The sequence below is a fragment of the Microtus pennsylvanicus genome, chromosome 8 (assembly GCF_037038515.1).
Source record: "Microtus pennsylvanicus isolate mMicPen1 chromosome 8, mMicPen1.hap1, whole genome shotgun sequence".
In the NCBI taxonomy this organism is placed as follows: domain Eukaryota; kingdom Metazoa; phylum Chordata; class Mammalia; order Rodentia; family Cricetidae; genus Microtus; species Microtus pennsylvanicus.
This window is the reverse complement of record NC_134586.1, coordinates 32444956-32468313: the sequence shown is the minus strand read 5'-3', so window position 1 is coordinate 32468313 and position 23358 is coordinate 32444956. Positions and strand designations below refer to the sequence as shown.

Below are 23358 nucleotides of genomic sequence, written 5' to 3'. Positions count from 1 at the left end.
CCAGAAGAGTCCAGGAAAAAAAAGCAAAATAATAACAAATAAAAGAGTTATTAGTTCTAGGGAAACGAATCTGGTAAAGAAAGAAAAAGCATCCTGGGGTTGGAGGGAGCTCAGGAGTGGATTCCTTGTGCAAATTGTGCAAAACCCTGGGTTCCATCACCCACTGCCAATACATACATACATACATACATACATACATACATACATAAATAGTCCTGGCATGATAGGGCTCACTAGACACAGCAATTAGACAGTCATAATAATGTCAAGACAGAGATTTATTGAAGTGCAATTATCAGGTTGGCAGAGTAGGAAGATGAGAAGATAAGATTTTGCAATCCTGGGATTGCATAGCAATGGAAGAGAGTTAAATCCTCACCAACCCTAGATGTGAAGTACGATACAATGTCTGAAATCCAGACATCAAGAAGTAACTATGCCCCGCGCTATTCTGACACAGGGAAATTAAGAATGAAGCAGGGCCTCTAGGAAGAATGGAAGTTGGGGGACAACCCTTGTGACCACATGGCTCTAATCAAATGAGGACTTCAAGAGACCGAGTGGGAAGAGAGAATGTAAGGCTGGACAGTCTGTGCTTTTAAAAAACCTGAGCCTGCTTCTGTGGGCTGTGGAAGGAAGGGTGAGCTCTCAGACAGACAGGACCGGCAGGGAGCTAGGTGTGGCCCCACCCTCGGGCGGGCAACTTGAGCTGCAGGTGTGCCTACACACAGGTGCTGGCTTGTCTCCCTTCGGGCTCCCTGTTAATGAAGACACTGACCTTCTGTGACTGTATGCTCTGACCTTTTACACTGCTCGGTTATTCGAAATAGCATTCTTTGGACTATCTTTGTGGAGGAGAATGAGCTGTCCCTTAAGCGACCCTCACAGTCAAGTCTGCAAAGGCAGTGTCCTTCCCTGTGCATCCCTTGGATTTGCAAAGCCCTAACTACCACTTCCAGCCCTCGAAATGGGAACTTTGCCCAAAATTGGGAACTGTGGGTGTCTGAGGACCCCAAAACTCTAGGGTCAAAGATAATAGACTTGTCAAATCTGTGTTCTAGAGGCAACAGTGTGGCAAAGTGCTATTCACAGCTCTTGTGCCTTCTGGTGCCCCCTGCTATATTTGAGACTGTTGGATGCCAACTGAACCTCCTTGGTAACTTCATCAAAGTCATCCAGCCCTTTTTAGAGTAAGGTAGGGGGCAGTCCTAATCACAGGGGATTGTAGGGGTTGGGTGAAAATGACACATGCAATAAGGCTTTGTCAATGGAAAATTCCTAAGCAGCCCTTGGTTACAGTTAATGAAGTTGTTGTATCGTCTTGTGTAACAGCAGGACCTCACATAGTTCAACTGTGTGGCTGAGATTGGCCTTGAACTCCTGAACCTCCTGCTTCTACTTCCTGACTGCTGGGATTACAGGTTTGGGCCATCACACTCAACCTAATTAGTGGGCTTTTTAATGAGTTTGTCTCTCTGTAGTTATTTCTCTCTCTCTCTCTCTCTCTCTCTCTCTCTCTCTCTCTCTCTCTTTCTCTCTCTCTCCCTCCCTCCCTCCCTCCCTCCCTCCCTCCCTCCTTCCTGCCTCCCTCTCCTCTGTCTCTTGAGTGCTGGAATTAAAGATGTGAGCCACCAGCAGCACCCAAGAGACAGAGGCATGTAAGTTCGGGGCCAGCCTGGTCTACAAAATAAGTTCCAGGACACAGGGCTACAAAGAGAAATCCTGTCTTAAAAAACAAAAACAAACAAAAAAACTTACTCAAGAGCAGTCTGGGCCACAACTTGGTTCATCACTGCAAAATCAAAACAAAAAGTGCTCTTTCTGAGACCTGCCACTGACGGTGTAAAGCTTCAAGTCTGAGGCAGCGAGGTAGCAAAAGGAAGAGTTTTGCTCCTAACAGCTGTGCATGGCCCCACAGAGGCCCCAGGCCTGTGGCATGCACTATCTAAGCCATATGTAGCTTGTGTTGAGCTAATAGTCCCCAATTCTGCACCTGTGCCTGCAGTTGTTGACATTGTTATTAGCACATGGCCTAAGAAGGAGGTGGCATTTCCAAGGCCTTTACCTTTTCAGAGAGTTCTAAATACCTTCATGCATCTTAACTTGATTAAAAACTCTCAGGCCACTTCTTCAATTTCTTCCTCCCAAAGTAAGTTAAATAAGCAAGCAGTTGTGTGACCCGGCTGCACACAGCCGTGGCCTGCAGCTTACAAACAGCTTGTTTGAACAGCAATACTGCAGGCCTGCTTGGTTGACTTTTCCTGGCAGGAGGAAACAGCTATGGAAGCCCAGGTGACTATTAAAGGGCCAGGTATGCCCTGTACATGGTCAGCAAAATCCAGACAGACTTTTTTTCAGATGTAGCTTGGGTGTTGTATGTTGTCTTTGAAGCTCCAGTGTGGGGTACCCAAAGAAGCAGACCCCAAGGTCTTGCAGGCCCTCCCCCAAAACTTGCATGGCCTAGGCAAAGCCATGTCTCCTGACAAATAACCTCTGTGTCAGAGCATTAACGTTTCTTCAAGTGCGTGACGTTTGGGCATTTTCGCAATTAGGTGTGATTTTTATTTCATCTCCAGGTCACAGTTGTCAGTGTTTTGTGATGGTTTTGTGCCACCCCTCCCCCAGCCCATTTCTACTTTTAAAATGTGATTCACTAGGAAAATATGATTTTGTTAATTGAGTTCATTAGAGAGCCAACTTTTCAGGAACCCGTGTATCTCTGTACAGCAAGAGCCCCATGGAAATGGCCCCGTGTTGCCAGCACTCACATTTTCCCTGACTCAGTGGCTCCAGTGGCGTTTCAGACTTCTCCCATCAATCAAAAATAATCCCACACGGTGCCGATTTCCAGGGTCTCTGACTCAGCCCAGAATCCCGATAGGGCTCTCCGCCTGAGATATAAATAGGATACACAGATGGCTATTTTTATAAGCAAAGCTTTCTAAGTTGATTTCTTTGAACCCAGAAGGGCTTCTTCCCTCTGGCCACCCCTGTTTTTCTTCACCACAGAATAGGACCTTTATATGTGTGTCTGGCCTGTCTCTCGCCCCTCTCTCCAGCCAGCTGGTAACTGCGGGAGCCAGAAGGAAGGGATGTGCCTGACAGAGCTGCCTGAAATCCTATATCTTCACCCCCTTTCAGGATCATCTTTCTCTCATCCTGCCCAGAATGTCACCAGCCCCACCCAACAGGCCACAGGAACTCAGGGGCGGCTGCTTGTCTAAAATAGATACCCCTCAGCTCACAAGAGCAGCCTCACGCCACTCAAAATTGACTATATTTTATAAAATTGCCACATTATTTGACCTGCTCCAAGCATAAAAACCAAAACAATCTTTGCCCCACCCTCTAAAAACTAAACTGTACAGTGACCTTCACATAACAGTAAGTGCTGTGGAACCAAACTGCCTCTGCAGACTCTGACCCTGGCAGAAGCCCCTGGAAGCCTCCCTGCTCCCTTGGTCCCCAATGAAGGATGCTCCACTCACCCCCCAGGCTGGCCCCATCCCCTGCAAGGCTGCTCCACCCACTCCTGCCTCCCTGCCCTGGGTGACCATCCTCAGAGGCTACCCAGAAGGCCCACCCTTCCTGTGCGAACTTCCCAGGGTTTCCTGCTGAAAACAGCACATTCTCACAGGAAACACTAGCTGATTCTGTGCCCTTTCTCACTCTGTGCTCCACGTGTGTGTATGTGTGTGTGTGTGTGTGTGTGCGCGCGCGCGCGCGTGTGTCTGACTTTGCTGTTCTTGGCAATCAGACTTGTAGGGTAGAGTTGATAACTTGAACTGTAAATGTTTACTTTGGTCAGGGTTTGCCATCCACAGCCTTCCCCAACTCCCTTAGGTAAGAGGCCAGCATCTATGTCTTCACCCACTCAGGGTGTGGAATAACTCCCTCACTTCATACTTCCTTGACTCCCCACATTTCCCAGCCCTGCCTCTGTCAGGCCTGACTGCTGACGCCCTTCCACACCTGCTGGAGAGAGCACCAAAAGCAAAAAGGACCCTTTGCCAGCCTATGGTTGTACATATTCAAGCTCTGCCCTGCTCCGTGCCAGCCTGGCTAGACCCCCAAACCAGGCCACCGGACGCGACCACCCAAGCTCTGAGCTTTGTGAGAAACAGTGCCCCTCAAATGAGAGAAGGGACTGATGGTGTGAGATGATCTCTGAAGAGCACAGGATAAAAACAGCAGCTGCCACTTGCGGGACATCTGCTGTGTCCCAGGCATTGTGGCTGGTGCCTCGTGCAGTCTCCGAGTCCTGAGGACTGCTCTTTGAAGTCTTAGGAGCCTAGTTAATGGGGAAGGAAAGTTGGGCTCCAAAAGAGGAAGTGATTGGTCCAATTCTGGGGAAAGTGGTGGAGTCGAGCCCTGGACCCAGCCAGTGGGACTGAGAAGTGAAGGTTCTCATGTGCCAGGCTGGCAGGATTTCCTTCCAGGGCCAGGATCTGTGGGAGAGGCAGAGTTTACTTGCAGGGTGATGGCTGCAGTTCTTTCCCTGTGCTCAGGGCCTGTCCCATTTGTGGAAATGGGAGCGGGATTCAGGGAAACACCACCCACTCTTAATACTCGCTGGACCCCATGTGCCAGCCTGAGGGTGGCTTTGCTGAGAGGACCTCTAGCTGCCAGGACAGCTGATGCTCAGAAGGTGTCTGCTGCATCTCTGCCGGTAGCCAGTGTAGGAAAACAGAGAGCTCTGCTTTTGAAAGTCTCCAAGTGAGTTAGTGGAGCCCACTGAGCACACTGCTAGCCACAGGGAAAATTGGAAATAGAAGGCTTTGTCCCTTGCAGAGCCATGATCCTGCTGAATAGACGCAGGGCTGTGGTTAGCTCTGACATGTCTGACAGGGCGGGGGATGGGAGGAAAGACAGACTTGGGCTTTGGGATGCTTCCAAGAGAGAGAACGTATTACTTATTTTAAACTCCCCTCTCTCTCTCTCTCTCTCTCTCTCTGTGTGTGTGTGTGTTAGAAATATTCTTCTACACAAAAAGAGTTATGCTGTTTTTAGAAAAAAAAAGTCCTTGTTTGAGACGGCCCTTTTCTGCAAAGACCTTACAATTTAATGAGGCATAAGACATGACTTGCATAGTTAAAGATGGCATCTGGCAGGCCTAGCCTATCTTGAACTACAGGCAATGAGATGCTGGGATGTGGGGTGGCCAGGATAAAAGCCCTGGAGTAGGAAGTGCACCTCAGCAGAGCACAGCCTCATCATTTTTTGGAAAGTTTTGGTTTGGTTTGGTTTGTTTTGGTTTGGTTTTTCGAGACAGGGTTTTTCTGTATAGTGCTGGCTGTCCTGGAACTCACTATGTAGTCCAGGCTGGCCTAGAACTCAGAGATTCACCTACCTCTGCTGGGATTAAATGGCGTGCGCCACCACCCTGCTTCACTCTGTTTTAAAATAGGGTTGAGTTCCTAAAGTGATGCTCTCTGAGAACTGACTGTGCCAGCTTCAGCAAGGTTCTCAACCTGGGGATCGCGACTCTTTTGTGGGGTTGAATGACCCTATCACAGGGGTCACAAACCAGATAGCCTGCATATCAAATATTTATATTATGATTCATGTCAGTAGCAAAATTACAGTTATGAAGTAGCAACAAAAGTAGTTTTATGGTTTGGGGGGGGGTCACCACAGCATGAGGTCTTACAGGGTCTTAACATTAGGAAAGTTGAGAACCCACTGTGCTAAAGGGTCAGAGAGGAGCAAAGTGCATGCCAGCTCAGCAAGAGAAAGCCCAGGAGGAGGCGCTTGGCATCAGATGCCATCATGAACCAGCCAATCAAACAGCAGGGAGGAACCACCAGCCGGCTCTGAGAAAGACCCCGGTGGACAATGGATACCATGATTGCTGGAGAGGACGTGAAGTTCTGGCAGGCCCTCACAGCCACAGCGGGGGAACTCAAGGTGGCACAGACACTCAGAAGACAGCTGAGCAGTTTCCTACTTAAGGAGACATGCAACCCAGTGGCCCGATTCTTTGGTATTTACCAAGTGAGTTAGTAAAAAACAAGCCTTCTGTCCGCCTAGAACCCACAGCCTTCTTCATACCCGTCAGGAACTGTAAGCAGCCCAGGGCAGAGATGCAGCTAGGTGTAGCCTATGTTCTTAGCGCGGCCTGGAGTGTGAGCCCTGCCACAGTAAATAAACTCATGTGGGCACAGTAGAATGATAAACACCCCCATCATGTGAAAGGGAAAATCATGCTCCATCCAGACAATGGAATGTTACTCTGGAAGAAGAAAAAGTCTCTTGAGCCATAAAAAGGTACAGAGAAACTGTAGATGTATTTTTGCAAACTTAAGAAGTCTACTGAAAACTGCATAGCCACAACCATGTGATGTTCTGGAGAGGGCAGATTCTGGAAGCAACAGGAAGATTGCGGTTGCCAGAGGTGGGAGGGGGCGTGGTCTGACACAGTACAGACACCAAAATCTTTCAGAAGCCTTTAGACTTCAGGGATCTCCGGTCCAGCTGTAGGAGTAGACGCTGTGGCAGCGGCCTGCAGAGCCCAGGAAGTCCAGGCTCTTCGTCAGTGCCCTGAGGAAGCCAGAGAGATCACTGACCAGCCTGGAGGGTGTCGCCTGGAGGCTTTTGAGGAGAAAAACATGTGTGTGGTGAGCCAGGAAGGAGGCAGGAGAGAGAAAGTTTGTATGCTTCAGAAGAAACAGTGTGGCAGGGTCAGTGAAGAGAGAGAGGGAATCCCTACTGGAACCGGAAGTGGTGTTGAAGGGGGCAGCATGTGGCTAAGACTCGGCAGAGATAAGGTTTTGCCAGCTCTGTGAGGATACAGCGTTTACGGAGAGCCATGAGAGGATGGGCCCTCTAACTAGGATATATGGTTGCGTTCCTGCTTCAGAAACATAGCAGCAGGAAGCCAGGCTTCATGTGGAGGAGTGATAGAGATTACAGTGTGGAAGAGGGACTGCAGATAGCAACTGGACGAAGGAGGGTCACAAAAATCTGTGGCCTGGGAAGGGGTGGGAAGAAACAGACACAACCTAAGGGCCACATGGAGATCGCTGGGTGGTGAGTCAGAAAAGGGAAAGGGGCTGTGGCCCTCTGAGGATTCTGGCCAGGTGAGGGTGGAGACAGCCTTCAGAGGTGGAGGTGGAAAAGCTGAGGCTCTGAGATGCCCCAGACGGTACCATGAAGCTCTTCAGTGCCAATTTCCAGGCTACTGGCCACCCAGGCAGGAGCGGTGCTGTGTGAATTCCCTTCTTGCTGTGCCTTGCTTTGCTCCGTCAAACACAGAATCTAAGCTGTGGAGGGACATCTGGGGGGGGGTTAGATTCTAGAATAAACATTCTTCCCATTGCCAATGTGGCCAGTGTCCAAATGGTGTCATGTTAGAACATAGAGAAGAACCTGACAGGACCCTCAAAGCCAGCGTGGTGCCATGCTGAACAGCCAGCCCCGACTGCAGCATCCACTCTGTCAGCGCTGACTTGCTGGAAAAGGCAGACCACATAAGCCTCCATTTCTCTTAACTCTTAGTGTTTCTGATGCTAGAATAAAGCACCATGACCCAAAGCGAACTGGGAATAGAGGCTTTATTCAGCTTATATTTCCAGGTCATCACTGAAGGAAGTAGGCAGTAACTTGGGGAAGGAATGAAGCTGAGCCTGGAGAGGAGTGCTGCTTCCTGGCCCTTGCTTTCTTGTTCCTCAGGCCTTGCTCAGCCTGCTCTCTTTACCGCCCAGGACCACCTGCCGAAGGGTGGCACCATCCACAGAGGACCGGGCCTGCCCACACCAATCACCAATCCAGAAAACACCCCCCAGACTTGCCTACAGGCAATCTGTTGGAGGTGCTTTCTCTACTGAGGTTCCTCTTCCCAAAAGACTGGGATCATCACAGAATCCAAGTTTCCCACCTAGCAAATGAAGAAAGACTTGCTCATTTCCAGGTTTCCTTGCAGCTCTGAGCACTCAGCTGGTCTAAGTGTTCATGAAACTAGAAGCCCAGAGACTAAGCCTGTATGGATGAGGACAGACAGTGCTCACTGAACCTCAACACAAAGTCTCATTCTGAAACGTCACCTCACTAGCTTTCTGGGTACAGACTTTCACTGGTGAGCTTGGTTTTGCTGTTTGTTTGGAAAGTACTGGGTTCTCTGAAGCTCTGACTTTAATTTTTAAACCTAAGGCAATGGAGTTCCCTATTTACTGCTGTCTTCATTACTTTTCTATGGCATTGATAAGACACCATGACCCAGGCAACTTAAAGAAGAAAGCATTCGGAGGATAACTCCATCATGGCAGGGAACATGGCAGCTGGAACAATAGCTAAGAGCTTACATCTTGATCCACAAGCACAAGGCAGAAAGAGAGAGAGAGAGAGAGAGAGAGAGAGAGAGAGAGAGAGAACGAGAGAGAGAACGAGAACTAACTGGGACTGATGTGGGTTTTTGAAAGCTCTAAGCTTATCCCCAGTGACGCACCTCCTCCAATAAGGCCATACCTCCTGATCCTTCCCAAACAGTTCCACCGGTGTGGACTAAACATTCAAACATATGAGCCAATGGGGGCAGTCTCATTCAAACTACCACAGTGGGTTTGAGTTCCCTGATCCTAAGAAAGTCTGTCTGTCTCCCAGCCTGTGTGTAGTGTAAGGAGCACAGGTGCTGATCTCCGCATTAGTGCTGAGAGAGATGGATGCAGGTGATAGTTTCTGACCCATGTGTCCTTCCTCGGTGGAAAGTTTCTGCAGTTTGAACCTGACTCCACTTTGACTCTGGTGCTATTCTTAGAGTGGCCTTGAGCCACAGCAGCTGAGGGACAGGACCGGTCCCAGCTGCCTGAGATACTCACGGTCCTGTCAGCAGTACTTGTCAGCATTGAAGCGGTTGAGCGGAGGCATCCGTGTGTTCCCTAACTACTCTGTTCCAACACATCTTCACTTTCCCTTTCCACTTGCAGATAACAAGACGTTTTAGGACATGCTGTCTTGGAGAGGAGCTAGCACCACTGGGCAGGCCTCTCAGTCAGTCAGAGAAGCCAGGGAGGCATCAGAGACTTCTGCCTTGCATTTCTGTAGCTTTCATGAGACCTTGCCACAGGGAGGCCGAGGCTTAAACTCAGTGAGCTTCCCTAGATACATGGCAACTTGTCCAAGATCGGAGCCCAGGTCAGTCAGTACCACCTCATCCTCCATCAGCAAGAATCCTGCCAGGGGCAGACAGGTAGTCCCGATTAGATGGCCTTCTCTCACCATGCTGTAGTGAAGGGTTATGGGAAATGCCCCCTTCCGTTGTGTACTCATTCAGTAAACAGTGAAGGTGACCTGTCCGCTTCCTTTGGGGACGTTGCGAGGAATTCTCTCCACACACACTTTTGCTCTGTAACATGGCAGCGTGGCTTTGCTGTCCGCTAGCACTTAGACCCTTGTACAGTGGCCCGATGGTGACAGAGGAGAGGACGACCCCTCCTGGACACTCTGTACCGAGTGAGCCTCCCTGTCCCTTCCTCAGCTATTTCCTGGCAAACCTAGCTGCGGGTGTCATTGCGGACCCAGGGTTGGGCCTGTCAGGGATCCGCCATTATTTCAGGAAGTGATGTTTTCTCGCTGTTGAAAACATCAGTGTTTAGTATTAATCTTTAAATTGGGATTTGGCAGAGCCCACACCCTTTTCTACCTTCCTGCTCTAAGCATACATCTTTATCACAGACATAGGCAGCTGTGAGTTCTGTTCTTGGGTCTGTGTTCTGGAAGCAAATTGGCACATTCCAGCACTGGAGGCTGTCGTGTTGGCATAGCTGAGGAATCTGATGCTGTCAGCCACACACAGGACTGGAGAGGGGTTAGCAGAGAGGACCCTGGAGGCCGCTGAGCTACCAGCTTCCTTTCTGAAACGTGGGGGTAGTGGTCAACATGCCTGCCTGGCGTGCTTGCTGAAGGCCAGTCTTTACAGACCATAGAATCTGCTATCTCAGACATAACGTGTGTCAGATCTGTAGCGTCTGAAGCGGCAATCAACTGCCTTAACTGCCCGCACCTTCCCCCAGCGGAAGAATGCCTATGCACAGGCTGGACATGCTGGAGCGCCAGAGACAAGAGGAAGTGGGGTGTGGCTGGGACAGGATGGGAAAGGGTGACAAAATGTCATAGAGGGTAACTCATGAATGTGAAGTTATAGATCTGTAGCAGAGGAGAAAGAACTAACACTGTAGGCAGGCGATGCCGGAGGACGCGAGGAAGGGACACCGGGGACCTCTGGCAGGGGATTCTGCACCTGTGTGCTTGCCTGGTCCACTGCTGGGCCTGCAGGAGGGCAGTGTTATGTGGCCATACCAGAAAGCTTCCCATGGGATGAACCATGCTCTTAAATTGGTAATCTATGTGTTTTCGTTACCCACTTAGCCGCCCTGCATCGCTGCTGCCAACCACGGTAGAGATGCAGCGGAAATGACTGCTGGTCCTTGTAGAACTGTGTTTGTCACTGCTCCTCACTCCGACTCTGTTATGGTTAGAGAGAGGGACACTGAGGAATAAACCATAAATAACTTGTCCTGCACGGGCATTGGTGGCACACACCTATTAATCCCAGCTCTTGGAAAGTGAATCTCTGTGAGTTCTAGATGAGCCGAGTCTACAGAGTGAGTTCTAAGACAGCCAGGGCTGTAAAACGGAAAAACCCTGTCTCACAAAACCTAAGTAATAATAACAACAACAACTAATCCCAAGTCTATCAGCTAAGGACAGGCAGAGCCGGGGTTCCATTTGCCCAGCCGTCTCAGTATCTCAGGGCTGTTCTTGGAAGGAAGAGGTTTTGATAGCTCCCACCCTATCCTTCTGCTTTCTCCTCTTCTTCTATCTGGGAATCTTCTGTTGCAGGGCAGAAGCCACTGCAGACAAGACTGTGCCTGTCCTTATGAAGTGTCAGGATTGGTGACTTTCTGGGTGGAAGGGGCACCAACTACCATCTGATGTGTTCTTGCCTTTCTCCTAACATAATTTGCACGGTGATGGAGATACCTGGGTGATACCTGAGGAGACTCAGGAATTCTGAGTTTGGGGATGAGCCTTATGGGGTGCACCATTGTGCAGGGTAGCAGAGGGAAGGATCATTGAGACCGCCCCCTGGAAGCTGCACTGGGCTGGATAGGCTTGCAGCAGGAGTCATACCCCAGGGCTGCAACCCTAATTATTCATGGCATTTAGGCTCAGCATCTGATGTTCGTTTATATCTGAGTGGCACAGCTGAGTTTAAGACTGTGACTGAATAATGAGACGCTCCTAACTACTCACAGCAGCCTTACTCTAGACCTGGGAGCCCGTGCCACTGATGCCGTTTTGGCAGGAAACCCCTTCAAAGATGATCCTCCACCCCCACCCCACATACACCCCACCCTTGCTTGCATAGCTCACTCTGGTGTGGAGTTCCAGGCTGCTGGCTATCTACCAGCCAGCCAGCTGAGGCCTTAAGCCGGTCTCTTCCTCTCCTCGGACATCTATTCCTCTGTGAAACAGCCACATTGACTCCTCAGAGGGCTCTTTAGCAGGGCTAGGAAGATGCTGCATGAAGTTTTGTCAAGTACTTCCCACGCAATGATGAGGTCATCTTAATGTGGGCCTCAAAACTTGTAACAGGTCCAACCCCAGCCATTTCTCATCCCCTCCCCACCATCCATAGTGTATGGATCACTCAGAAGCCATGACTAGTACATGATGGAGCATCCTCCAAAATCAGTGCCTCTGTTTGTCTTCCCCTGTCCTTGGAGGAAGAGGAAGGATGCTCGGTTCTGGCAAAATTATACTCATGAAATTCTGAACCCTCCCTACATCTGCTCTTCGATGCTCCACAACAGTGCAGGCCCGAGCTTTGTCCATCTACCCTACCCCCCACACCGCGCCCCAACACTGTGACCTTCTCCAGCAGAGATGAACCTGAATTGCTTGATTCAGTCTCAGCAAGTCCCGGCTGCCATTCCTCAGAGATCCCTGGACGTAGATTTGCCTCTTGGAGGCTGGCTTCCCCACACCTGATTTATGGCGCTGCTCTGCTCGTATTCTGAAGGAAGCACTCTGGTGATGCTGGCACGCAGCAGGCAACAAAGATTTTTAAAGTGTTGCTCTGGAAGCAGAATTGCCCTTCATGCTGTTAGAATAATTATACCCCACTGCATCCCTCCTTACAGCCAAAACAGCAGTAGTGAAACCCAGCTAACGTGGGAAGGCTGGGGCGGGGGCAGGAAGAGAAGAAATGGAGCCCAACACGAGGGAAGCAACAGGAGAGAGCCCATCAGGGCCAGTCTTCAGTCTCACATTGGCCAGCGGCAGCCTCTGGGTGCCCTGTCCCAGCCCTTTCTTCTCCAGAGTAATGCACGCTCCCACTGACTGTGGTGGAATGCTAAGCAGAAAGTATGTTTTTTATCATTTTAAGTGTGCAGCCCCAGTCAAGCCAGACGGGGCCATTTTCAAAACTTGTGTTCAAACACAGCTTCAAACCTTTCTGAGTCTCCCTCTCCTAGTTGTCTCTCTAGAACACACACCCTCTACTCCCCAAGTCTTTTCCACTGTTTCACGCTCTGGCTGCCTGCCCGGAGGCTCCCCCTGGCTAGGTGAGCCTTGGCTGAGCAGAAGGACCTCTGAAGCACAGCAGGTGAAGGGTGACATTGTCTTCTGGCCACCAGCAAAGAGGCCCTGGGAATTCAATATGGCACTTCCCTTGGACTGTGGCATATTACAGAAATTCAGAAGTACACATTTCTCAGAAAAACAGAAGACTCCTTGTGAAGACAATCTGTTTTCAATGTGTTTAATAAATTCCAGGCACCCCAGGTCTAGTAGACCCACCATGCTCCTGTCAGCTCGTAGTCTTTTCCGGGAGCAGATGTTTGAGCCAGTGCAGCAGGAACAGTCCTGCCCCCCCTGTGTCACATCACACCTGAGTTACTTCCTGGGAAGCCAAAGCAAAGCACCCCTTTCCTTTAGCTGAGTCATTAACTCCACTCAGGAAAGACTCTTGACACATAATTCACTGGGGTTTTCCCTACTCCCTCTGCCCTTGTGTTAGACACACTTGTTTGTTGATTTATGTAGCATTTTAGAAAGGTTCTGTTTTTCTTCATGCATATGTCCATGTGTAGGGATGTGCATGTGTGAGTGCAATCTTCATGGTGTCCAGAAGAGGGCACCAAATCCTCCTGGAGCTAGCGTTATAAACCATGGAAGTGTTGGAAACCAAACTCCAATTCTCTGCAAGAGCAGTAGATACTCTTAACTGCTGGGCCATCTCCCCAGTCCTGATACAACATCTATTTAAGCAGCCAGTATTAATATCTCATCAAAGCCAGTATTAATCCAGAAAAGCAGCAGAAAGTAACAAAAATTTCTGTAGCTATCCTGCATAAAATAAAGATTCTATCTCTGTCTATGTTCTTTTAAAGAATGCTATGGTGACAGTTGATTTAACTCAGTAAACTGCACAATGCTGTATTTATTGAAATGTTATTACCTTGGTCTTGCCTGCCAAGTTCATGGGCAAAATTGTGTCAGCCGGTAAGCTTGACTCATACCCACCGTGGAAGGCTCTGTCTAGAGAAGTCCTTTGACGGCTGTTCAGTTGCTGTCTTGCAAACAATAGGATTATTAATAATGTCTTTGGCTCTTTTGATTTTTTTCCAAGTTATTATTGGTGTACAGGAAACTTTGATCTTTATATGCCATCCATTTGACAATCTTGTTAACCTTTCTTTCTTGTTCTGGTCAACTGAAAACTTACTAAGGTCTCCCAATTAGTCATACCTTCTGTAGATAACAATTTTAAAACTTTGTTTTTTTTAATATCTATTCATTTTATGTGTATGGGTGTTTTGCCTGCATGTATATGTGAACTGCTCACGTGCAATGCCCTCACATTCAGAAAAAAAATGTTGGAGCCTCTGGAATTGAATTTACAGACAGTTGCAAACCATGGTGTGGGTGTTGGGAACTGAACCCTGGTTCTCTGAGAGAGCAGCCAGTGTTCCAACCACTGTGCTGTCTCTGCAGCCCTCTGTGTAGCTTGTTTTCTTGTCTTATCACGTTGTCTGAATGGTAGTGACCTCACCCACAGCAGATTCCTTGCTTGTCCTTACTGAACTGAGACTTTTGCCATTAATTGGTGTCTGCTGGATGTTTTGCTGAGTTAAGGAAGCTTGTTTACAAGAGGTAGGTATGCAATCCAATGGTAGAACTCTTGCTTAGCATGTGCAAGACTTGTGTCCCATCACCAGTACAGCAAAAAAGTTAAAGTGCATCTAAAACGTTAACCGCATAAGAATAAAACCACAAGGCCAGGCATGGTGGCACAGGACTTTATTCCCAATACTCAAGAGGCAGAGGCAGGCGGATCTCTGTAAATTCTTAGCTGTATTGGTCTACATAGTGAGTTTCATGACAAGCAGAGCTACAGTTAGACCTTCTTCCTTCCCAACAGAGTAAAACACAATTCAAGGGCCCAGCAGAAGAGAATTCATGCATTTTGAGTTCACTATTCTGCATCTAGCCAGCCTGCCCATGGGGAAGCAAGCTTCCCTCACAAGGATCACGAAAATGGCCTGGGGAAGAGTTGAGCCAAAAGGAAAACTGTATCAGAGGTAGTGGAGAACAGGGAACTGTGCATTCAGGCAACAGTGTGATCTCTCAAGTGTAGAAGGTGAGAATGTAGACAGGTGAAGAAGAAGCAGAAATTGAATACTTAGAATCACAAGTGTTGGTGAGCATTGTTCCTTGTTTTGCTAAAAGAATTCAAGCTGTGTATTTAGGCTGTGAACACACACCACAGTAGAGACCTAGCAGGCACAAGGTCACAGACTCAGTAATGCTTCTAAACAAAATAAACAAACAAACCAAACACTTTATTAAAAGTAATTAAAGCCATTGTTTAGAAAATATAAGACAATACAATTAAATCTAGGGACAGCAGCAGGGAGAAGCAGATGAACACCGCCTTTCTGCCCAGTACAGAGATCAGCAAAGTGTCAGCCCTGGCCACTACATGCCAGGCAAGGGCAGCCTGAGATCTATGCTTCTTCCAGAGGACAGAATCTTTTCCCATCCTGTTCAGCCAGGAATTACAGTCACAAAACAAGCCTTGCTAGTTTTATTGGTCAGGTTTTGGCAAGGGAGAGTCCCCAAATCTCTCAGGGATGCAACCTGGTTACTGCCAGCATGAAACCGAGCAGGGTCTGTCCCCAGTGCCATCTGGCTCCTGAACTCCACAGTCTTTGTTTCCTCTCTTGTCTGGGACCTTTCCTGATGGCAGTATACTGAGTCTCAGCCATGGCAGGCTGAATGACACAGGCCACACACATTTTGATGGACAGAGCAGAAGAGTTTAGGACCTTGGTTTCCGCTCCAGGGAGGCAGGGATGGGTCTGTAACCACCAGCTGCCTGCTCAACCATCCACGTCTCTACGTTGGTCTCTTGCCCTCCCACCGTGTCCCACTGTGGCCAAATCAGGAGGCACTCAGAGGGTGTGTGCCCTGGAACAAGTGTGCCCTATGCTTTGGGGCTTTGTGCACAGGCCTCTGGCTAGTGGGAACCTGGGTGACCACGCAGAAGGAACAGGCGCAGATGTGTTATAATGCCCTTCCCACCTCGGCAGACCCGACTAAACAAGCTCCATCTGCTTTGAACGATCAATGCATTTGCCAGAGCCACTCGCAGCAGGAGTGAGGCCCTGCAGGCGGCTGCATGCTCTTCTCTGTTCCAGGCCACAAGAGCCCCAGCTGAGCTGCATGTGTCAGTTGCCCTGCTGAGGGTGGAGGGGGGGCAACCTGTGGGAAATTCCAGGAAATGCAGCCTTTGTGTGCAGGGAGCCCTGAGGACCCTGCAATGCGTCTTGGCAAGAACAGCTATCAGACTCCTTTCTCTCTGCTTCTGAGAAACCCCATTGCTCAGTGGGGAGGAGTGGTCTGCATCCGTGCTCAATGGGGAGGAGTGCTCACTGGGGAGGAGTGGTCTGCATCAGTGCTCAATGGGGAGGAGTGCTCAATGGGGAGGAGTAGTCTGCATCAGTGCTCAATGGGGAGGAGTGCTCAATGGGGAAGAGCGGTCTGCATCAGTGCTCAATGGGGAGGAGTGCTCAATGGGGAAGAGTGGTCTGCATCAGTGCTCAATGGGGAGGAGTGCTCAATGGGGAGGAGTGGTCTGCATCAGTGCTCAATGGGGAGGAGTGCTCAATGGGGAAGAGTGGTCTGCATCAGTGCTCAATGGGGAGGAGTGCTCAATGGGGAAGAGTGGTCTGCATCAGTGCTCAATGGGGAGGAGTGCTCAATGGGGAAGAGTGGTCTGCATCAGTGCTCAATGGGGAGGAGTGCTCAATGGGGAAGAGTGGTCTGCATCAGTGCTCAATGGGGAGGAGTGCTCAATGGGGAAGAGTGGTCTGCATCAGTGCTCAATGGGGAGGAGTACTCAATGGGGAAGAGTGGTCTGCATCAGTGCTCAATGGGGAGGAGTGCTCAATGGGGAAGAGTGGTCTGCATCAGTGCTCAATGGGGAGGAGTGCTCAATGGGGAAGAGTGGTCTGCATCAGTGCTCAATGGGGAGGAGTGGTCTGCATCAGTGCTCCATGGGGAAGGAGTGCTCACTGAGGAGGAGTGGTCTGCATGAGTGGAACAAAGACATGCAAGAAAACCCCCAAACCTTTCTAACTTGTACCCCACAGGACCATATGCCCCCCACCTCTAAGTATCCCATTGCCTCCATCAGCCCTTTCACCAGAACTATTTAATCTTTAAAAAGACCGCTGCCATGACAGAGTGGGGGTGGGGCTCCATGGTAGAGCCCTTCTCTAGCAAACTAGACCTAGATTTATCCCAGATATTAAAGAAAAGGGATAGAAAGGAAACTGGCTTCCGTGCCTAGTCCTAGTGAATATGCCCCCGCAGCCAACCCCTGTGCCTGATCTGTAGGTGGCAGGGCACTGCAGGGCACAGCTGGCTCCAAGGGGAGCACTCCAGCTACCTGGGACTCAGTTCATGGGTTACAAGCCAGCTGAGACTCCAGCCTGATTGTCCTGCCCTGGATCTGTTGCTCTAGAAGATGGAGGCTACTCTAGATGCAGGGCACCCAGCCCAGGGCAGGTTTTAGAGCAAAAGGGTGAGGGGTGTGGGCATGGGAAACACGGCTCCTATCCACTATCCTGAGAGTGGACACCCCAGAATGGGAAAGATCAACCTCTCCCTTCATGCCTGACACTGAGCCTTTTGATGAGTACTCCTAGATGGGCTAGCTGTTCACCTCAGGAAGATGAAGTCCCTAACTCAGGCCCTGTCCTCCTGTGTGCCTGATTGCTATTGACTGGGATGAAGGGCCTCGGCTGTCACCTGGTCCATGAGCTGCAAGTTCCTGTTCACTGAAGTCTGTCCTGACAACATAGCATGGAGGTTGACATTCAGAGGCTGCCACACGCTAACACTCTTCTCAACACTTCGTTGGTGTCATTTTAAGGAACCTTCCCCAGAACCACTCCAAGAATGTACCCAGTTTAACCCAGACCCTGAAGGGTTACATACATACCAGCCAGCTAGCCAGTCCCTCCCTGTGCCGTGAAGCACAGTGGGTGCTGAGGACGCAGTGTGGGCTGAGATTTAAAACGGTGGGAAGAAGGCTCAGTGGGGCTCGGTCCACTCACTCAGCGTGGTGTGGTGTGTGCATTCCTGCACTGCTGACGATCAGCGTGTCGTTGCTAAGCACCGTGATACCATGCAAACTCAGAGCCAGCAAAGGAGCCAGGTACATTACCTGCATGGAGAAAACTGGTGTGCATGACACTGAGACCCAGAGAGAGGAGGGCAAAGTAGACAGGAGTACAGATGGGATGCAGAGAGAGGCACAGTTGGCCAGTGGGTTCCCGACAGTGTGCGTGGGAACCTGCTCCTTCCGTTCAGACCTGAGGATGTCAGTCATCTTGGTGCCAAACCCCACACCAGGACCTGTGAGGACCCAGCCCACCCTGAGCTTTGCATGCTAACGTGGCAGTTTTCACAGACAGGGGGGAAGAGAAGCTCCAGATTGAAGTGGGAGGACTGGAGTCAAGGCCCAAGACAGAGAATATTGGGGCATCACCTTTACCCTGGTTCTGTCCTGCAAGCTGATCCAGGGCTCAGGAGGCTGGTATGGGTGGGAACTTCTTGGGGTGTCAGAGAAGGTGATCCCCACTTGTGTTCTTTACAAACAAGGTCTTAAGCGTCTGTGCGGACACTTCTTATGCCTTGTTCTCGAGGCTGGCTTGTAGAGCCTTAGGAGGGAGGGAAGTGGGGTTCCAGCGCTTCCATCAGTGGCTTGTCCAGCCCTCTGTTCCCTCTTGTTGGAACCGGATGCTATTTGCTGTTTGATCCTGTTCTCCGAGCAAACACTCAGTTCTATAAACTTATTAAAGCAGAAGTGGGTTCTGTGCACATGTGTGCAGGTGCCCACGGGACTCAGAGCCGCCAGATAAGATGCCCTGGAGTTAGAGTTTGGAGGAGCTGGGAGCCACTTGACATGGGTTCCGGGGACCAGTCATGGGTTCTGTGGAAGAGGAGAATGTACTTTTACCTCTAGGCTACCTCTTAGGCCCTAGAAATCTCAGCAGGAAAGACTCATTAAGGGGCCAGTGGAGCTGGTTCCATGCAGAGGCCATTTTTCAAAGCCACAGTTTTTCTTTCTCAGCTCTGTAACCAAAACGTTACCTCAGCTTGGCGCCTGTTGCTTATCAAATTAACGAAGAGAAAGAGGGACAGGAAAGAAACTAGGAGCAGAAAGCTGGTTTGTTTGTAAAACGGGTTAAAAGAGTGTTTATTAAGGGAAACAACTGCCCTCTCATTTTTGCTCTTAAAAACAGGCAGGCTTTCATGTTACAGCCAGTTTCAGATCTTGGAACTCAGCTTGAGGCGGGTTTCCCACCACTGGGGATGTGTCTCCATGAAGGGAAAGTTGGGATCCACGGACCCAGTGCCTGGAAAAGTACTACCCAGCAGAACCTGGCCAGCCTCGTGTGCTGGGGAGATACTGCCACACAAGCTGGCATGGCCAAAGCCCCTCAGAGGATGCCCAGCCTGAACAAGTCCAAGTGGCTGGAAAAGTACTGCCCAGCAGAACCTGGCCAGCCTTGTGCCCCAAGGAGAAGTTGTTATATAGGCTGGCATGGTCATGTCTCTGAGTCCAGGTCTTGGCCTTGGCACCTCCTGCCAAGGATGTACCAGGCTGTAATAGATGAAGACCCAAGAGAAAACAACTCTGGGGAAGAGCAGTTAGCACTGTGTCCCGCCACTGTCAGCTGTCAGTGTGAGCCTTGACGGCCATGGCTGCCTGTCCTGAGACAGGTCTATACTTAGGCATGGGCATGAGACAGCCAAGGTAAAGAAAGATGCCCCCAAATTACTCCAGAACACTGTTGCCCTTGGAGCTGTGGCCGTGTGTCTGTCCTTGCATTTGCTGCTCACTGCAGGCCCTGTGTGCCGTGGTGCAAAGGCCGAACCCCAAAGCCACAGTAGCCTGGACAGCATCAGCCCTTCCTGAATGGCAGCCCTTGATGCCGGGGGGTACGTGCCACTGGACAGGGACCACACACAGTAGCTTCCTGTTTGCTATTTGGGACACTGTATACTCCATGTTAGTAGAATAGGACATGGAGCTCCTAGTGACCCAGCCCTGTCCTCTGTCACCTGTCTCTCCAAATCAGGGGTCCTGGAGCCCACATGGGAAACTGTTATCTCTCAGGGGCTTGATGGCCATGTGTCCATAGTCATGTTTTCTCATGTAGACCTTCAAAGTCCCCCTGCCCGGGAAGAACAACTTCCCCCGCCCCTCCTGGCTTGGCCCTGACAGCCTGTGCTGAGCTGCCCTGCGAGCTCTTCCTGCAGGAGTCTCCCTAGCCAGCCGCCAGTTCCCTTGGTGTGTTCTTGCTGGAAGCCCCTGCTTCTGTCTCCTTGTAGACCCCTCCTCCAGGAAGCCTTCCTGAAAGGTCAGATTTCTTGGCTGTCCTGCTCAGGGGCCCTCTCTGGGGGCCATGTGGGCATTTCTGCTGGAACTTTCCATTCTCCATGACCTACACTAGCCCATCCCCTGCAGAAGCTCCAGTGAGCACCCAGCCTACTCTAGCTCAGCCTCTTCCTGTACACATCTACAGACCCTGTGGGTGCCCGACAGGCGGTTCATGCTTGGATCGAAGACTTGCCAAGGGAAAGGTTGAGCCCAGAATCTTTGCCTCTCAGTCTCCTGAGTTGCTCACCCCCAAACAGGTGGAGATGTGCTTACAAAGCAAGGGCTCCATGTGGCTTGTTGTCGGACTGGGGAGAGCGTGTATGGGAAAGCAGCTCCCGTCTGGAACACCCGGCGGAAGTCAAAGGGGAAGCACAAAGCCTCTCTGAGAACTCCTTTCTGCAATGATGGGGCCTGCCACCATCAGCAGGGCCATGTGGTGCTGTGGTGGCCATGGGTGCCTGTCCTGAGATGTCTCTAAATTTAGGCAGGGGCTTAAGACAGCCAGGGTACCCTCATGTCACTTCAGAACACTGCTGCCCTTAAGCTGTGGCTTTGGCTCTCTAGAGAGCTATTCTCAATTAATGGCTTCCCAAGAACCTTCTGGAGCTCTGGGAACTGCCCTGGCCCCAGGGATCCTGCAGCCTCCCCCCTTATTCTAATGATTAAAGACACACGCACATGCGTGTGCACACACATACAAAGTCAAGACTTCCCCAGCAGGGAAAGGATGATTGCATGAGGAGGAAGGAGAGGCCCTCAGGATCCAGCACAGTCGAAGGCCCCTGCCCCACAGAGGCAGGATGCCTGTGAGGTCTAGATGGCTATGACTAGACAGGCCAGCCTTGGCCTCTGAAGCCAGACAAGCAGGATGGTAGAGAGTTGATGTGTGTTATAGATAGTTCCTTAGAGCGAGTGAGACAAAACCCGTTGTCTTTGAAGATCGCTGCTGAGCACGACACCCCACAAGTCGTGTCCTCTTCAGCCCCTGCCAGTCTTGGCTCAAGGAGACTGAGGCACAAGGACCAGGAACTCAGTCTCCCTGGCCTCACCCAGCAGCTGCGCTCTGACCCCGCTATGCTGCCCTGGGAAGGAGGCTGGAGCTGGCATAGGTCTTCTCCTTCCCAGGCTCTTTGTCCAGAAGAAAGGGGAAGAAATCAGAACTTTCCATTTCCTGAGCAAAGGGCAGGGTTTTGTGCACACCTCGGGAGGATGTTTTTGTTCAGGGAGGTCATTGCTGTCTGCTTTCAGAGTAAGCACTCCTGTGGTAACCCTCAGATAGGGAGCATCCTTGACATCCTGCTCCCTGGCCTCGGGATTCTCCGGCATGGACCAGCTGCTGTAAGCTAGCCTAGGGCCGCCAGGACCACCCTGCTGGTGTTGGGCTGGAGGCCCAGCTCCAGGGCTGCTGTGCGAGGCTGCTTACCTTCCACTCCCTGGGCTCACAGAAAGCAGCAACGCTGGCAGCATGTTTTCTCAAGTTGTTGAGGCTTGTGTTCAGCACAGATTTTCCTCCCTAACCCTAGGCTTGCTGCTAAACAAGCCCCTGTGCAATGAAGGCCGCTCACAGCACACTGCGACCCAGTGCCTGCCATGCCCTCCCTATATAAGTATCAGTGGCTTCCACTTGGGATTAGGGTTGTTTTCAGTTTGGGGACTTTCTTAGTGTGCTTTCTGTTGCTGTCACCAAAGACCCCCCAAATGAGTTGTTGCTAAAGAAGAGATGTTTCTCTAGCTCCTGGTTTTGAAAACTGGGAAGTCGGAGTGGCAAGGCTGTCATTGTACTGGAGCATGTTGAGGCAGAACGAGGTGTGAGTTCTTCTTAAGAAGCTAGTCACCCCATCACGGGAGACCTGTCCTGACTACCTCATCTAATCTTACTGATCCCCCAAGGTTTCCACCTGCCAGTACTGCCACACAAGTGCTGTGTGTTAGCCAGGCACATACTGAACACCTGTGACACCATCAACGTGGGCACTTTGGGGTTACTCCCCAGCACCTGGACTTTGGGGAACACACTGAAACCACAGCAGAGCTTTTGGAAACCTCCCAGTGCGTGAAAACCTCTGAGTAGGCAGAACCTAGTGGTCAGTGGTAAGGGACTATCAAACCAATTGCTGCACACACCTGCAGACCCAGCTTCCCAGGATGTTGAGGCAGGAGGATTGTTTGAGCTTGGGAGTTCCAGGCTATTCTGAACAACATGGCAAAAGACAGGAAATGGAGCCTCAGTATGTAGCCCTGGCTAGCTTTGAACTCTATAGACCAGGCTGGTCTCAAATTCACGGAGATCCACCTGCCCCTGCCTCCCAAGTGCTGGATTAAAAGTGTGTACCACTACACTTGGCCTTTTGATATCATCTTTAAAAGAAAAAAACATTTTTTATTTTGGTGGTATCCAGTTGAATGTTTTTCTTTTCTGGCTCCTGTTTTTGTTGTTGTAAGAATATTGTACCCACTGTGAGACTCAAATTCTGTATTCTCTGTAGACACGTGACAGCCAAGCTTTGCACATGGCTGTGACTAAGCTGCTCTTGCGTGTGGTGTGCAGTGTGTGGCAGCGGTGGCAGCTACGGTGTCTGGTCCCGCCAGCACTGTTCACTCAAGCTTTTTGCCTGGTTGAATTCTGTGGCACCTTCGATGGAGGTTAGCTGCCCCATCTCCCCGCCTTGCCGGCGTTATTTCTCTGGTCCTCAGGAGGAATCCAGGGCTGGTACACAGTTGATCGCACTGCTCTGTTTCCATCCTTACCTGGATGCCACACTGTCTGGTCACTGTAATCTTAGGGGCTGTAGGAGGCCCGTGTCTGTTCTGTGCCTTTGTGGTGGTCAGCCCAGGGGCAGAGCCCTGGGGACTCTGATGGGGGGTGCAAGTCTGTTAGCACAGCTTTCCCTTGGGACTCGGGTCCCTTGTCCTTAAGGTCCCCTGTGGTACTGTACATCAAGTATCAGAATGAGCTCCCAGGAAGCCTGTACATGGGCATACCCTTCCCAGAGCTCTGAGGGCTCTCCCTCCCTCCCTTCTCCCACACTCTCCAATGGTAACCCCAAAATCCCTGTGAGGCAGAGGGCAGGCCACGAATGTGCCTGCCCCTTTAAAGTTTTCTAAGGAACCCAAAATCAGAGCTACATAATGGAAACCACTTTGCAGCCTCCAGCATGGCCATTTATCTCAATCACCAGTGCATTTAAGATGTGGGCCAAACATATAAATCATATCTTGAAAGAAAGTATGTTGGTGCCACAAAAATTACCCTGTATTCTTACCACCTAATTCAAAAAATGTGTTTTGAAGCTTAGGGGAGTGCAAACAAGCCCAGGCTGTCCGTCTTCCCACACATCCCACCTCCAGGCCAGACTCCACAGTGGAGCTGAAGCGGTGATTGGCACACCCTGGTGAGCTGT

At 50.4% G+C, this 23358-nt stretch overlaps 1 protein-coding gene across 4 annotated transcripts in view; it reads left to right on the top strand.

Moving 5' to 3' along the window:
* Window positions 1-23358, top strand: part of Atg7 (autophagy related 7) — a 215459-nt gene that overhangs the window by 186252 nt on the left and 5849 nt on the right. For 2 of the 4 annotated variants that reach the window (XM_075983122.1, XM_075983125.1), the window contains one exon: window positions 1062-1152. The exons of the other annotated variants lie outside the window; for them this stretch is intronic. In XM_075983122.1, the coding sequence (XP_075839237.1) occupies window positions 1062-1127 (66 nt within the window). In that variant the 3' untranslated portion in view covers window positions 1128-1152. Of the gene's footprint in view, window positions 1-1061; window positions 1153-23358 lie in introns of those variants that run through there. 4 annotated transcript variants of the gene reach the window in all.